This window comes from Schistocerca cancellata, chromosome 8 (genome assembly GCF_023864275.1).
Source record: "Schistocerca cancellata isolate TAMUIC-IGC-003103 chromosome 8, iqSchCanc2.1, whole genome shotgun sequence".
NCBI classification, from domain to species: domain Eukaryota; kingdom Metazoa; phylum Arthropoda; class Insecta; order Orthoptera; family Acrididae; genus Schistocerca; species Schistocerca cancellata.
The window spans coordinates 347727430-347744284 of NC_064633.1; the positions used below are offsets into that span (position 1 = coordinate 347727430).

A 16855-nucleotide genomic window follows, 5' to 3' on the forward strand; every position below is an offset into this window, starting at 1 on the left:
GGATGAGGAGTTGTTCTGCGCCATTGTCGCTGCCGACGAAATCCTCCACAAGATTACGCCGTTTGAGACTGTAAGACTGACACTTCGAGCGGTCAGTAATTCAATTTCTAAATCCCAGCGATACTTTTGGAAACAGTAACTTTCCTAGAATACAGCGTGTTATATCACGGTATGTTGTGTGTGGAAGACTACATTACTGACCTGTGTCTTTATTTCGTGGATAGGTTCCTGGTTCCAAGGTCCCTATTGGTATAAAGGAGTGTAACAAACAAGTAACAGAATTTAACAAAGATTGTATCAGACTTTGCAAAGTTCGTGGGCAAATCTAAATTTGCTAACAGAGAGTTTTCAGGGTAACAGGCATTCATTGCAGTACTCTTTTGAGTCAAAGTAATTATTCAGTTTAATTTATTTGAATGCTGGCACTAATAAACTACTGAAAGTAATTTCCTTACACATCTATAATATTATTGATGTTGGTCGGTTCGTTTGCAGTATCTCAGCGTTTTATAAACAGCTGATTTCATGAGTTTCAGTAGTTTGAAAGTTTTAATTTGGTGATATGATTAATTCATGTAAAAATACGTTTGTGAAGGTAAATGTTAGTGTGCTCTGATGTCAGTGTGTTGTCATTTTCAAGGTCATTTCAATTTTATACTAATCACAGTACGTTTTACCGTATTAACAATGTTATTTAACAACGTACTGTCAAAATTATTGAGCAGCACGATTTGGACATGCTGAAGTCAGTAATCGCAGGGAATATTTGCATCAACAAGTTTATTACAAAATCACGTAATCGAGATTTACTTGCAGTTATAGATTGCGTACGCCGTTGCTATAATCAAATAATGTTGCAGTGAAGTTTGTCCATTTCGGATAGTGACCAAAATGTCAAAATTTATTTCGTGAAAATTAATTATTCAGTGAATGAAAATAATGTTTCCTCAGAAGGATCAATATAAAAGTAATCTTTTTCGGTAGTAATTCCATATCAAAAATATTGTAGCTGAGCTGGCCGGGGTGACCGAGCGATTGTAGGCGCTACAGTCTCGAACCGTGTGACCGCTACGGTCGCAGGTTCGAATCCTGCCTCGGGCATGGATGTGTGTGATGTCCTTAGGTTAGTTAGGTTTAAATAGTTCTAAGTTCTAGGGGACTGATGACCTCAGAAGTTAAGTCCTATGGTGCTCAGAGCCATTTGAACCATTTTTTTTATTGTAGCGGAGTGAGCTGTTATTGCCATTTAGATTCGGTAGTATTCAGAATCGATAGCCTTGCTTCTGAAATCCGTAGGTACGCAAACACATGGTAAAGTGATTAAGACGATAGAAGTGTAGTGGACGTTGCAACTCTTATTGCTACACTTTTGCTAGGACCTCGTCATCGACAGTTCCCGTCTCTCTGTCTCTCCTCCATATCCGAACAACATCGCTTTGTTTCACTCCTAGACGTCTGGACACTTACCTTGTAGAGAGCCCTTCCTTGCACAAAGTAACAATGCGGACGCGATCGAACGGCAGTATTGACCGTCTAGGCATGGTTGAACTACAGCCAACACGAGCTGTGTACCTCCTTCCTGGTGGAATGACTGGAACTGATGGGCTGTCGTACCCCTCCATCTAATAGGCGTTGTTCATGTATGGTTGTTTGCATCTTTGAGCAGGTTTAGTCAAAGGGACTGTGTCTGTGATACAATATCCACAGTCAACGTCTATCTTCAGGAGTTCTGGGAACTGGGGTGTGCTAAACTTTTTTTGATGTATGTATTTCTCTTGCAGAGCATAATATGGAAGTGACCCATACAAACTCGGAATTAGGTAGAATCGTAACATCTTAGATGTGGTGATACGGAAAGATGGAGAATTAAGAGGAATGATAGGTTAAGAAACGAAGAGTTTTGCTGCAGAAGTGGCGAGAATAATAAAACACTGAGTTGGGGGAGAGAGACAAGGTGATAGGAAACGTATTGTGACACCATGGAATAATTTCCATTCGCTGGAGGGAGCCATGGATATCAAAAACAGCAGGGAATCCAAAGACGTTTGGCATAAATGACAGGGGATGTCAGATAGTTTGGCCGCATATTCACTGGAAGAAACATGCAGCCGCCAGTAACACACAGTGCCGCAAACTCTAATAGATAGTTTTGCTAGCTAGCACGTCAGCTGGTGTATCAAGTCATGACCCATTACGAAATGTCTACGAGCCATAGTCCTGTGTCGATAACTCACTTTCTCCAACAATCCGAGGTATGTTTGCAAATATACGCATTCTTTGTGTGAACTGGCATTACAAATCGGGCTTTTCTAAATCAATGCAAAATTAAAAAGTAGTGTTATTTCGAAAATAATAACTTCAGTGCCCCTGTGTCTAAAAATTTTAAGAATCTATTCTAATGACAAAACTGTAAAACCGTCGTGTCTCTCTGTTTGCCTGTTTGAATAAGCTAAATGCCAAAATTGCTAGACGATTTTAATTGGGTTTTCTCACGTAAATTGAGTATAGCTTGGGGCAACGTATAGGCTTTATTTCATCAAAAGAGAATCATGGAAAAGAGATATCTTGGTTTAAATTTTTATCTAAAACCATCGCGAATATCTGTTTCAACATGCAAATCTCTAAAACTACTAGACAAATTTCAATGGAGCTTTCAGAAGTAACTAGAGCGTACCTTGGGGCAACACATAGGCTTTACTTCATCAAAATCTGAATATAGAAAAAAAGATATCATAATTTACAGTTTTATCTACAAACGACAACTCAGCTTAGTAGTTAGGATGTTTGATCACCACAGCTTATTACACCAAAGAACCAATAGATGGCGCTGTTAATTTCGCAGTACACCAAAGAAAGTCAGTAACAGATATATTTTCAAAAGTTTACGTCAATGACAGAATTAAAATCCGCAATCTTATCTTTACAAACAAAAATTAGCACTAACTTTACTTGACTAGGATATGTTGATTTACTGATTTCATTTTGCGTATTAAAAACTTGACGACATTGCATTGCTTTTTTCTGTGGGATTTATTTATATTATTTTCTAGGGTGTTTTGAGCGCCTACTCGTTACATTCTGATTTCGTTTTGCTCACACATATAAACGTCTAGAAAGAAGCCGAGACTGTGTATGGAATCCCGGTCTCCTCTTTAAACTCCAAACGTACACCCTGCCTATCAATTTTGTCTGTCTGGTCGCTTCCTTCCTCTCGCGCCATCCTTCCTATGCCACCCTCCACAACACCAACTCCCATATCGTTTATGCCACTGCTGGCGTCCCCCAGGGCTCTGTCCTCTCCCCTCTCCTTTATCTCTTGTATACGGTTGATATGCCCAAGCCACACCCACCTGTCCACCTTCTCCAGTATGCTGATGACATCGCCTTCCTGGCTTTCTATCCTACCCTTCGACGGTCCCAACGCACCCTCCAAATCCACCTTGATCAGTTCACCACTTGGTGTAACCAGTGGTAACTTCGTAACTTCTGTCTGGCCGGACATGGGTATTGCATCCTTCCAACATCCTCCACACCTACAAATCCGTCATACGTCCTATCCTCTGTTATGCCAGCGTTGCCTGGATCTCCGCACCCACCCACTTTCACAAGGCCCTTCAAATCCTCGAATGCCATGTGCTCCGCCTTGTCTTCCGTATCCACCTTCCTTCCCCACATGGCTCCTGTATGAACTCATCCCCTTCCACCACCTACTCATCCTTTACACTGTCTGCAGGCTTCATCCCCATCACCCCCTGGTTTCCTCCTTTCTCTCCACCCCCTACCCATTGCCGCGCCTCTATCGCTGTATTCCTCCCTCTCTTCACCTCCACACACTCCATCTCCTTCATCAGGGCAATTTCCAGCGCCTCCCCCTGGTGGATGATGAACTTCGCCGTGACATATGCCCTTCCTTCCAACTATAATCTAGCCTTGTTCCCCCCTCCCCAGGGTCCCCATTTTCCTCTCCCCTCCTTCTCCTAGAGCGGATTTTCCTCCTTCCCCCCCCCCCCTGAGACCCTGCACCCCATCCTCACCTCTCTCCCTCCGACGTTCCTCCCTCCCTGGCCCTCTTTGGCTCTCCCCCTCCCATCTGCCCCCCTTCCCCTCCCTTCGTTCTTCCCTTCTCCCTCATCTCCTTGTGCCTGGCAGATCCTCCGTTTTGATCATCGTCATCAGTGGGTCACATGAGTGTTGTGTTTGTTGCTGTTCTCCTGTACATCGAGAGGTGTGATTTTAATTTTGTGCCGGCCTTGTACTTAGTGTTATTGTCAGTGATCGTTATGTGCTATGTCATCCGTCGATACTTTTATGCTATGGTCATACTGCGTCTTGTGTTCTTTTAATTGTCCCAGTGTGTGGTTTTTTTGTATGCGCTACATTTTTTACGGTTTTTATCTCCATTTTACAGTCTCTCCTTTTTGTCTACTGTCTTCCATAATGTTACGCCCTTTTTTATATCTATGTACACCATGTTTTCTCCTTTATGTTATTTTTAAATGTCTTCTATTGTTTGTTCTATGTCTTTCGGCAGAAGAGCAGTGCGTATGCTGCTGCCAGCCCGCCCCGATGGAGAACTGAAATACAATAAAGAAAAAAAGAAAAAAGAGAAGAAGCCGAGTCTGTCCGGAGTACTCCAGAACAGCTACAAGACTGAGGACTATGCGTTCTCGAGAATCCAGTGTAGATCGTGAGGCGAGATTTGCTGCGACTGGAGAACGTCAGACCTTAACTCGCTCTTTGGAAACCAGCTCTGAATGCGAGGCGCGACGTAACTGTAACCGAGAGTGACAAATTTTATCTTGTTCCTCAGAACCCTTCACTCACAGAGACTTGGAGTCACATCTCTCCAACGTATCATCACTGAAGTAGAAATTTTGACGGGAAGTGGCACAGGCAAGCGAGTTTGTATAGCCCGAATTTTTTATAGCCCGAATCCAACATATTGATAACAACTCACCATTTCGCTTTAAAAGTGTGCCGTTCCCGGTGAGCTTATGTTGTGCAGTGATCATAAACAAAACACAGTGTCAGACGCTGCTGCGTGTGCCAGGAGTGGACCTTGGTGTCAGCTCTACGTGGCTCTCTCCAGTGTTAGTGAAGAAAACAAGTTCGTCGTTCATGCCCCCATTCATATTATTTTAAACGTTGTGTGCAAAGAAGCTCCATAGGGAAAAAAGAGACATGTGTATGGAGTCTGGAGCACAGCTATAAATAATGACTGGGCGCGACGCCGCTTTTCTCAGCTGGTAATGAATACACAGGGTGGTCAGGCACAGCCTGAAAAGCTTGTAAGCGGTTTGCAAGGTAGGTTGTGCTGAGAAATAACTGTTACGAAAAAAATTCTATATATTGCACCGTTTCCGAGTTACACTACTGGCCATTAAAACTGTTACACCAAGAAGAAATGTAGATGATAAACTGGTATTCATTGGACAAATATATTATACTAGAACTGACATATGATTACATTTTCACGCAATTTGGGTGCATAGATCCTGAGAAATCAGTACCCAGAACAAACACCTCTGGCCGCAATAACGGCCTTGATACGCCTGGGCATTGAGTCAAACAGAGCTTGGATGGCGTGTACAGGTACAGCTGCCCCTGCAGCTTCAACACGGTACCACAGTTCATCAAGTGTAGTGACTGGAGTATTGTGACGAGCCAGTTGCTCGGCCACCATTGAACATACGTTTTCAATGGGTGAGAGATCTGGAGAATGTGCTGGCCAGGGCAGCAGTCGAACATTTTCTGTATCCAGAAGGCCTGCAACATGCGGTCGTGCATTATCCTGTTGAAATGTAGGGTTTCGCAGGGATCGAATGAAGGGCAGAGCCACGGGTCGTAACACATCTGAAATGTAACGTCTACTGTTCAAAGTGCCGTCAATGCGAACGAGAGGTGACCGAGACGTGTAATAAATGGCACCCCATACCATCACGCCAGTATGGCGATGACAAATACACGCTTCCAATGTGCGTTCACCGCGATGTCGCCAAACGAAGATGCGACCATCATGATGTTGTAAACAGAACCTGGGTTCATCCGAAAAAATGACGTTTTTGCCATTCGTGCACCCAGGTTCGTCGTTGAGTACACCATCGCAGGCCCTCCTGTCTGTGATGCAGCGTCAAGGGAAACCGCAGCTATGGTCTCCGAGCTGATAGTCCATGTTGCTGCAAACGTCGTTGAACTGTTCGTGCAGATGGTTGTTGTCTTACAAATATCCCCATCTGCTGACTCAGGGATCGAGACGTGGCTGCACGATCCGTTACAGCCATGCGGATAAGATGTCTGTCATCTCGACTGCTAGTGACGAGGTCGTTGGGATCCAGCACGGCGTTCCGTATTACCCTCTTGAACCCACCGATTCCATATTCTGCTAACAGTCATTGGATCTCGACCAACGCGAGCAGCAATGTCGCGATACGATAAACCGCAATACCGATAGGCTACAATCAGACCTTTATTAAAGTCGGAAACGTGATGGTACGCATTACTCCTCCTTACACGAGGCATCACAACAACGTTTCACCAGGCAACGCCTGTCAACTGCTGTTTGTGTATGAGAAATCGGTTGGAAACTTTCCTCATGTCAGCACGTTGTAGGTGTCGCCACCGGCGCCAACCTTGTGTGAATGCTCTGAAAACCTATTCATTTGCATATCACAGCATTTTCTTCCTGTCGCGTCTGTAGCACGTCATCTTCGTGGTGTAGCAATTCTAATGGCTAGTAGTGTAATCAGCGTTGAAGTTAGCAAATCAGGCGTTTGCTTACCCAGATCCAAGCGGACCACCAGATACAATTAGTGTCAGTTGTTCTCATAACGTAGTAGATAACGCGGTGGGCTGCAGATGGTGTAATCAACGACGAACCTGGGTGCACGAATGGCAAAACGTCATTTTTTCGGATGAATCCAGGTTCCGTTTACAGAATCATGATGGTCGCATCCTCGTTTGGCGACCGGACATTGGAAGCGTGTATTCGTCATCGCCATACTGGCGTATCACCCTTGTTCGCATTGACGGCACTTTAAACAGTGGACGTTACATTTCAGATGTGTTACGACCCGTGGCTCTGCCCTTCATTTGATCCTTGCGAAACCCTACAATTCAGCGGTATAATGCACGACCGCATGTTGCAGGTCCTGTGCGGCCCTTTTTGGATACAGAAAATGTTCGACTGCTGCCCTGGCCAGCACATTCTCCAGATCTCTCACCAATTGAAAACGTCTGGTCAATGGATGCCGAGCAACTGAACAACACGCAAAACGTTCACACAACCAAGCGAAACTGTCACAAAAGTCCTTCTTTGGGATTTATTCTACCTGCGCATCACCTCGACTTGAACGTCCGTTACCTAGCCAAAGTGGGGTCCCTTCAAGTGAATTTCTCCACATTTCTGTTTTGTAGATGGTTCGTATTGATAATACCAAGTATCTTCACCCTTGACGTTTTTTCCCAGAAAAGAATTGCTGGCGTTTTGCGTCACTCTCTTCTCGGTATGTGTCTACGCGGGCATATTTTTTGTTTGGGGGTCAAGGTGTGCGGGACACCACACAGACTTTTCTCTCCTTCAAAACATCCTTGTAAATGTCTTGAAAACTTGACTTACGGATGATTTGTGAAACAACAATGTTGACGCAGTAGGCCTGTAGGTCCGTTACTAAACGTTGCCTACTCATAAGTGGCTTGTTGAATGCTGATCTGTTGTTGAGAGTTGTTAGTTCAATCAGCCCCATAGTTAGTGCGCTGACGTCGCGTATACGTCAGGAATAAAATAAGTCTCATAACGTTTTGATGGACGGTGTAGGTATTACGGTATGAGTGGGGCACAAACTGGGCAGCGAAAGTGGTGGACAGAAGCCGTCATTTGGGCTGAGTATGGTAGCTTGTATTTGGAACGAAGAGTAGAATTCTGGAATGAGTTCTTAGGAGGGAAAGGCGATTCGAATTACGGAATTAGGGACGGAGAGACTAACTGACAGAGGCACGACAACAAGACAGAGTTCTCAAGGGAGGGGACTAATAGGGTGTTGGGATCCAAGTACACGGGAGGTATAGGAGAGGCGAAGGTGTTTTGCGTGTTTATCGAAGTGAAGGAATGCGGACCCGTCATCTAGGGATAGCATCTTTCAATAGGTATCAAAACGTGCTGGTTATCGCATTTCAACACACCCACTGCTTAAATTTTGAATGAAAAGCACAACCAATGGCGGTCGATTACTTCCGATATAAGAAGCCGCCCTTACTCGGCCAACACCATTTTCAAAGACAGTGGAGGAATGGACTGCGGTTCTTTGTACCCTCTCACCCTTGGGGAGGGAAACTGCCCTTAAAAGTGGGAAGAATCAGTAATGATAAATGTAAATGGGGATGCAGAGGGCAATAGACACATAATGTGTATCCACAGATCATGTGGCCTGCAACTGAAAATGTGTCATGATGATCTCTCCACTGGCCAAATACTCCAGATTAGTTCCCCATTTGGGTCCCTGGGAGGGAAGATATAGTAGGGGTCAGTGAAGTGAAATGGAAATAAAACAAGGATTTCTGGTCAGATGAGTATGGGTAATTTCAACAGCAGCAGAAAATGGTGTATCGGAAGTAGGAACCGTTATATAAATGTAGCCACGTTGTGAGTTACTCTGAATACTTCAGTGATAGAGTTTCTTTCATCTGATTCGACAGCAAACCAATGCCGACAACGATAGTTCAGGTATACAGGGCAACGTCGCAAACAGAAAATGAAGAGACTGAGAAAATATATGAGGGTATTGAATGGGTAATTAAGTATATAAAGGGAGATGAAAATCTAATAGTCAGGCTACGAGGGAATAAGAACTTGCCAGTAAGAATAAGAGAGCAGAAAGGCTAACTGAATTTCGCAACACATTTCATATTGTAATAGGGAATAATAAGCATTTTGAGGACCACAAGAGGAAGAAGTAGTCTAGGGAAAGGCCAAGAGAACGGGAAGATTCAAGCTGGACGGTCGGATAGACTCCGAAATCAGATTGTATGTTGTTAGACGGACTCATGTGCACATATAGACTGAAGCACTATTCAGTAATTATGAAGAGAAGACGGAAGTTGAAGAGAATCTTTCGGAAGAATCATTGTGGAAGGAAAATCGAATTACTGCGAATAATGAGACGTCTTTCAGGTTCTCTAAGAATGCGGATATTCCGGTAAGGCATACCAGATCACGCACTTCGGTTGAGGTGAACATCTCTCAAAAGGGAATCACAAATGTTTGACAGACAAACACAAGTGAAAGGAAGGTAACTGTGAAGAAACCTTGGATAACAGGAGAAATATTTAACTTGATCGACGAGAGGAGGAAGTACAAAAATATTCTTGGAGAGACAGGGATACAGGAACGAAATAAATCGGGAGTGCAGGGCAATCAAGTGGAAATGGCTGCAGGAAAAATGTGAAGAGATCGAAAAAGAAATGGTCATCGGGAGGACTGAATCAGTATACTCATACAAAAAAACTAAAACAACTTTCAGTGAAATTGAAAATAAGGATGGTAACGTTAAGAGTGCAATGGCAATTCCGCAGTTACACGCAGAAGTGAAAACGGACAGATGGAAAGAGTACGTTGAGTCGCCTTGGATAGGTCATGTGTGCATTACACACCGGGAACGCCATTTCGGGTGACAAAGTATGTGTAAAAAGCAACGAAATTACAAGACTTCGAGTAAAAAAACGTAGCATCAGATGAATCAATTACTTAAAGAGACTGGTTAACAAATTTGGTTAGTGAGAATCACTAGATATCAGTTTTTAACTGCCGGAATATTCGCAGCAAGTCCCAAAGCTCACATCTCTCGTAAAAAGCTCTCACCCCACAGCATTTTAGAAACTGTGAGTCGGTTGATATCGAAGTAGAGCGAAGAGAAATGTGGAATGTATATCGGTAATACTGGCTAGACTTTGCAAGAGGAGCAGTTTTTATAGCGAAAAGCAGGAATGAATCCGGCAGCGAACTATGGACAACAGTCGGTGGACTTAGGCGAGTAATCAGTCACAGGGCTATTTGGAGACAGCCAAAATTCGGGAGGAAGACAATACCTTGCCAGTATCCTGGAGACTTTAACCTGTCCCGTATTGATTGGGAAAGCTACGATTACGTTATCTTAACTAAGGGCAAACACTCTTGTGAAGTAATACTGAAAACTTCGACAACTGCCTCAAACCAGGTCGACAATCTACACAGAAAAATATCTTTTACACCTCCTGGCAACAAAAATACTCGATCTTATCAAGAGTGTCACCAATACAGAGGGGTTAACGACCATTGTTGCTGATACGAGGACGGTGGTCACCGAAGGCATGCAGGGCATCAAGGAAGCTACGTCGAATTGATAGACGATCAGTATCGGCTTACAAAATGGACGAACTGAGACCATTTAGTTCAGAACCAGCAAACGCTGACTAACTGTGGCTAAAGCTGCAAGACCTTATAAACTTCGGTTTAGATAAATACGTAACAACTGAAGTAATAAAACACGCCAAAGACCAACATTGGTACAATGGTACCACTCGGAGAATTTTGCACTAACGGCACTCTCGCTACAAAAGAGCACCAGGGAAACAGGCAGAGGAAACTTAATATAAAACCAAAGCATACGTAAAAAGCGCCAAAACTACGGTCAACAGCAACTTTCACAGTCAGATCCTGGTGAAAGGTACATCAGAAATACCTGTGAAGCTCTAGTCACAGTTAAAGACAACGAACGAGTCCAAACCCGTTATTCAGTCTCTCGTGGATCCGTCTAGAGTATAAACTGAAGTACCAGACAAAAACCATAAATATTTCCTAACGAATTAAGAATTGTTTAAACATAAGAGGACACTGTTCTACTGATATCTGACCGACGTAGAGACTCACTAATGAGGAATATTGGTTCTAGCACCACCAGTAATTTAGATGACTAAAAGCGAAAAAGGCCACTTGCTCTGGCGGAATTCCATGTACATGTTACGTTGGATAAGCTATGGCCTATGGGAAGCGTCTTTGCTTGATAATCAAAACGTCGTGACTCAAGGGTTCAAGCTCAGCCACTCGTTAAACTTTGATTAAAAAATCACCATCGATAGCGATCGAAGACTTCCGGTATCAGGAGTCACCCACGTTCTCCCAACGGCCTTGTGAAAGCGGGCCAAGGAGCGGACAGAGTTTCAGGGTAGCCTCTCTACCCGTGGGGTAGCGGTGTGAGGATGCAGGTCATTAAAGGTTGCACTGTATTAGAGACACTTTACGTCTGTCCACAGGAAATGTGGCCTGTAATTGCAAAAGTGTCATGATGATCTCTGCACTGACAAAATATTCCCAATTAGTCCCCCATTCGCATCCACGTCAGGGGACTGCCAATGTAGAGGTATCCAGAGTAAAAGATTGAATAACCAATGAAATGGTAACAATCTACAGATCGGAGGGATGAATGTCAGAGGTTTGAACGTAGTAGGGAAGCTAGAGAATAAGGGAAATGAAATGCAAAGAAACAGCCTAAGTAGATACAGCGGGGGTTACCGAAATAACATGGAAACAAATAAGGATACCTGATAAGATAAATCTGGTCACATCAACAGCAGCGGTAGGATTCGTCGTATGTAGGAATGTAGGGCAGAGGGTAACTTACTACGAAAATTTGTTCTTTTGTTCTTTGGGGCCCACAGTGCAAAATATGTCTTTTAATGATATGATTATTACAAATATCAGTCAGCTATACTGCTCTTTAAATTCGTTTTATAAATTATTAACGATGAGCCCATCAGGTGCACTGTAAATATGTAAGTAAGCGATGGTCTTAATGTAGTGGTCTGTAACTATGATCTGAAAAGTTATAATACATCGTTACACGTTTTTGCCTTACATGTAATATCGTTGCTGCATGTCCTTTATTTTTTAGAATTATTGGTTTCTCCTTAGGTGTACTAGTACATTGGAGATGTTTATCTGATATTAGTTGGTTTTTATGTACGCTATTTCTCTTTTGACAGCTTGGATGACAGTGGATCAGTGATATTACATGCTTAGATAGCTACCATTATAAAAAGTGATGTGTGGAAATTCGGTTGCTTTCTATTATTTTTGTAGTTTTGGTTCTAATTATGTCATTTTCTGGAATTTGTTTTTTTTTTGAGATTTTTATTTTATATTACTACGAACTCTTCAGCGATAGATTATTCTTATCACAATGAACAGAAAACCAACGTCAACAATAGCTCAGGCATACGTGACTACGTTACAAGCTTAAGATAAAGATATAATGCACATAGCGAGTACTGAAAATATAATTCAGTATTTAAAGGGAAATGCCTATCTAATAATCACAGATGATGAGAAAGTTTTAATACAGGAAGGAACAGAAGATAGATTTGCTGGAGAAGCCAGCCTTATTAGTAAGTGATTTGAAGTTCTCTAAGGATGTAGAATAGGTTATTCTCCTGTGTTAAAAATATGGTTCAGACTGTTATTATTCTGATTGATTATAGTATTCAAATAGCATTTGTAGTTAATATTACCACAAAATATCTGTCAGTTACAAGGAATTAAAGCTTAAAAATCATTAGATATCGAGATTTATTATTCGCTGATGCTCCGGTGACGTCACAGACTAGGAGTAAGACGAAGCCTTACATGTGTTAGAGGAATGTTAGCCGAAGTTCCGAGGTTTTTAAGTACTTTTTCTGCACACAATTTTTACACATCAATAGAAACAATGTGAACGTTGATAGTGGAAACCTAGCGAAAGTTGATGAGTTTATGCTCCACCCATTTCGAGCGGCGATATGTGCAAACGGCGGACATTCCTTTCTCTACCCCTTGCAGCATCATTAAACTCTCTCAGAACTGAGGAATTGTAGAACTTTTGCAAATGGGTCATTATATTATAACTAGATGTCGACTGTCTGTCCACACAGTTACGACCAGGAGCACAACAAAATTATTCTTGACAAACCTTAGTGTTGATTTTCTATATAGAAGACAGTCAGCAGGGATACTGAGGTGACAGGCCGATCAGTGGCGCAATGGATAGCGCCTCTGAATATTGGTTAATGAAGTCAAATGTTCGAATCCTGGAAAGGTCATAAATTTTTAAAAGTTTTACACGAAATACGAAAATAGCGTTAGCAAGAACATACTGTAGTAGTTGTTTCGATGGTGGGATGTGTTATATACAGCTTCACATTAATCTTAGTCTGAGAAATGGACAAAGAGGATAAATGCATTTACTTTGCGAAAAAACAATATCCCTTTTTGGAAAGCATCACTAGTATTGGAGACATCACCATAAGCACACAGTACAATGAGGTCTATGAGGATGAGGTTTTCTATGCGGAGAGATATAAAACTTGTACAACATGCAGGTAACACAATCGTAATGTCTGTGATGTTTAGCAGTGTAAACTAACACCAGTGTCCGAAGGAGATTTACTTCATCGTTATGTAAGCTCATAAAACTTCCTTATTTGAACAATAGTGATCCTAGTTGGAAAGGACAAAGATAAAAAAAAACATTGTTTCTAACAAACTAAAATGTGTGTGGTCACGTTAATTACAAAATATGTTTTCGAATGTGACTTATGTGAACAGCAATTGCAAATGTGCGGACATGTAAACAGCAAGGAATACACAATAATATTCTGTTTCTGATAGGTGCGGTGAAATTTTGTAATTGTGATTTGGTTTTCATATGAGAGGACTGTTGATCGCTTTACAAATAAGTTAAAATATTCTTTCGGGTTGGATTCGACCCAGCTGTCTACGGATATCACCTTGTAAAATTCAGCGGTCTACCACTCCAAAACCTGAACTATCGAATAATTTATGTGAAGAAGGATAAAACGACAATTTTCTCGAAGAGATCAATTTCATCAAATGACGGTATCCTTTCTTGTAACAGTGCGAAAGCAGATCTCGGAAGTAAATTAAGGTTAACTTCACAGGGCAACACGCTTTTAATTAGGTTAGTGATCTTGTTCGTCGACGTGGTGGCAATTTTCCGGTACAGTACAACAACATTTTACGCATCTTCTCATTCTCTCGATCTCTCAAAAAAAAAAAAAAAATGTTAAGCAGCTTTTATGGTACTATGCACCATTTCCGAAAAGTAAATTCCAAAACAAGACATCACTGTGAATTAGCTTTATGACCGTAGGAGCAGCGAGTTAGCCAGCGACGTCACAGGCGTTTTAGGAGGCTTTCAAGTTACTTAACTTTCATTTACGTTTTTGTAAAAGAATATTGAAATTAAAGAGGGAAAAAGCATGTTAGGTGCATAAATGGCCTCATTAATCATTACCACAACAGGAGGTTCAGTTGCAGAGAAATGACAATCCATAAAAAGGGTATCACAGGAGTTGGACAGAAGAACATCGTTGTATGGAAAGTAGCAGCGAAGAACCCTTGGGAACAGAAGAAATGCATCAATTCGTCTACGAAAGTAGAAAGCACAAAAATGTTCAGGAGAAGGCAAGGACACTTATGAATGAAATAAATAGGAGGTTTACAGAAGCCAAGCTGAAATAATTGCAGGAAAAATCTGATAGAAATGGTCATCGGGAGGACTGATTCAGCATATACAAAAGTCAAAAGAACCTTCGTTAAAATTAAATTAAGGACGTCATCATTAATAGTGCAATGAGCATTCCACTGTGAAACGCAGAGGAGAGCGCGGGTAGGTGGAAAGAGTACATTGGATGCCTCCTTGAGGGAAAGAAGGAGTCTGATGACGTGATAGAAGAGGAAAGGCGAGTCGATGTGGGAAACAGGTAATCCAATGTTAGAGTGAAAGTTTAACACATCTTTGAAACCCTTTCGATGAAATAAGACAGAGGGCATAGACAACGTTTTTTAGAAATTTCTAAAGTCATAGGGGAAGTGGCAAACAAACGACTGTTGAGGTTGTTGTGCAGAATCTGTAAGACTGGAGACATGGCATCAACCTGTCGGTACAATGTCATCCACACAGTCCCGAAGGTAACAAGGACAGACAAATTCGAGATCTGTTGCATAATCAGCTTAACGTCCCATGCGTCCAAGTTACTGACAAGAATAACATACAGAAGGACGCAGAAGAAAAATCAGGAGTTCTTAGATGACGACTTCTTTGGCTTTCAGAAAAGTAAAGACACCAGAGAGGAATTTCTGTCGTTGCGATGAACAACAGAAGCAATATTTAATGAAAACTAAACATATTTGTAGGTTTAGTCGATCTATGAGAAGCGTTATATAGTGTAAAGCCGGTCGGGGTGGCCGAGCGGTTCTAGGAGCTACAGTCTGGAACCGCGCGACCGCTACGGTCGCAGGTTCGAATCCTGCCTCGGGCATGGATGTGTGCGATGTCCTTAGGTTAGTTATGTTTAAGTAGTTCTAAGTTCTAGGGGACTGATGACCTCAGAAGTAAAGTCCCATAGTGCTCAGAGCCATTTGAACAGTGTAAAACGGTGAAAGATGTTCGAAGTTCTGATAAAAGTAGCAGTAAGATATATGGAAAGACGGGTAATATAAAATTTGTACAAGTACTAAAAGAAGCAATACGATTGAAAAAAACAAGAACGAAATTTCTGTTTAGAAAGGATGTAAGACTGGGATGCAGTATTTTTCTTCTAGTGTTCAATCTCTACACCGAAGAAGCAATGACGGAAATAAAATGAAGTTTCAAGAGTGGAACTGAAATTCAGGGTGAAAGGCTATGAGTAATAAGATTCGCCGATGACAGTTCAATCCTCGGTGAAAGCGAGTAGGTACCGCAGAAACTGTTGAATTTAATGACAATAAATCAAAGGAAGACGAAAGCAACAGGAGTAGCAGAAGTGAGAGAAGCGATGAGCTTAAAATCAAAATATGTGACTACGAAGGAGACGAAGTTAAGGAATTCTGCTACTCTGGAAACAAAATAACACATGCCAGACAAAGCAAGGAGAACATAAAAAGCATCTATTAGTACGAAATCTGAGGATGACCTTTGTGAGATTGTTACCGGTGAAGTTCTACATTGTACGGAAGTGAATCATGGGCGTTGAAAAAAAATGTATCATGAGAAAATCGAAGCTTTTGAGATGTGGTGTTACATAGAAGGATGTTGAAAATTATGTGGGTTGATAAGATGAGGAGTTCTCCGCAGAATCCACGAGGTAGAAACGTATGGAAAACATTGACAAGAGGACGATTGATAGGACGCTTCTTAAAACATATAACCTCCATGGTTCTAGAGGGAGCTGCAGATTATAAAAGTTGTAAATAAAGACAGAGACTGGAATACATCCAACAAGTTACTGAGGACGTCGGGTGCAAGTTGTACTCTGAGATGAAGAGAATGAAGGAGAGGAATTCGCAGTGGCCGCATCAAACAGGTCAGGAGACTGATGATCACAAAAAATCTCAAGTAGTTTTGCAATTATAAGGTCACCAGCGTCAGGTGGATGGCGCATACGCCAGTGCTGCGCGTGACTGACCTTCGCGCTTAGTGACGACGAAGAGCCAGGCGGTCCCTACGATGGGCAGGGCCGGAGGACCCGGAAGGCAGCCCACGCTCCTCCAGAGCCGCCAGTTGCGCGACACGTGCTGTACCAGTGCCACCAGCAGCGCCACGGCTACTCCGACAACCAGCAGGTCCTGCCCATCCATCGCGAGCAGCGTCCGTACAGATAATGGCGCGGCTCTCAAGCGGCCTACATATCTTCCCCCCCTCTTCCTTATCGCAGGTCCACCTAGCGCGAACACCGACAACCGCGGCGGGACCAGTCCGCGGTTACTGTCCTACACAGGATGATGCCGCGATGATGTTTTTAGGAGTTGTGGAGAAGGCTAAATGTATCAGTAAAAGGTCAGGTAGCC

General features: G+C 42.5%; 1 protein-coding gene across 1 annotated transcript in view; it reads right to left on the minus strand.

Moving 5' to 3' along the window:
* Positions 1-16653, minus strand: part of LOC126095080 (cytochrome P450 4C1-like) — a 131301-nt gene extending 114648 nt beyond the window's left edge. Inside the window, exon 1 of the mRNA XM_049909763.1 lies at positions 16474-16653. Within this exon, the coding sequence (XP_049765720.1) occupies positions 16474-16645 (172 nt within the window). The 5' untranslated portion in view covers positions 16646-16653. The remainder of the gene's footprint in view (positions 1-16473) is intronic.
* Between the last annotated feature and the right edge of the window lie 202 nt (positions 16654-16855).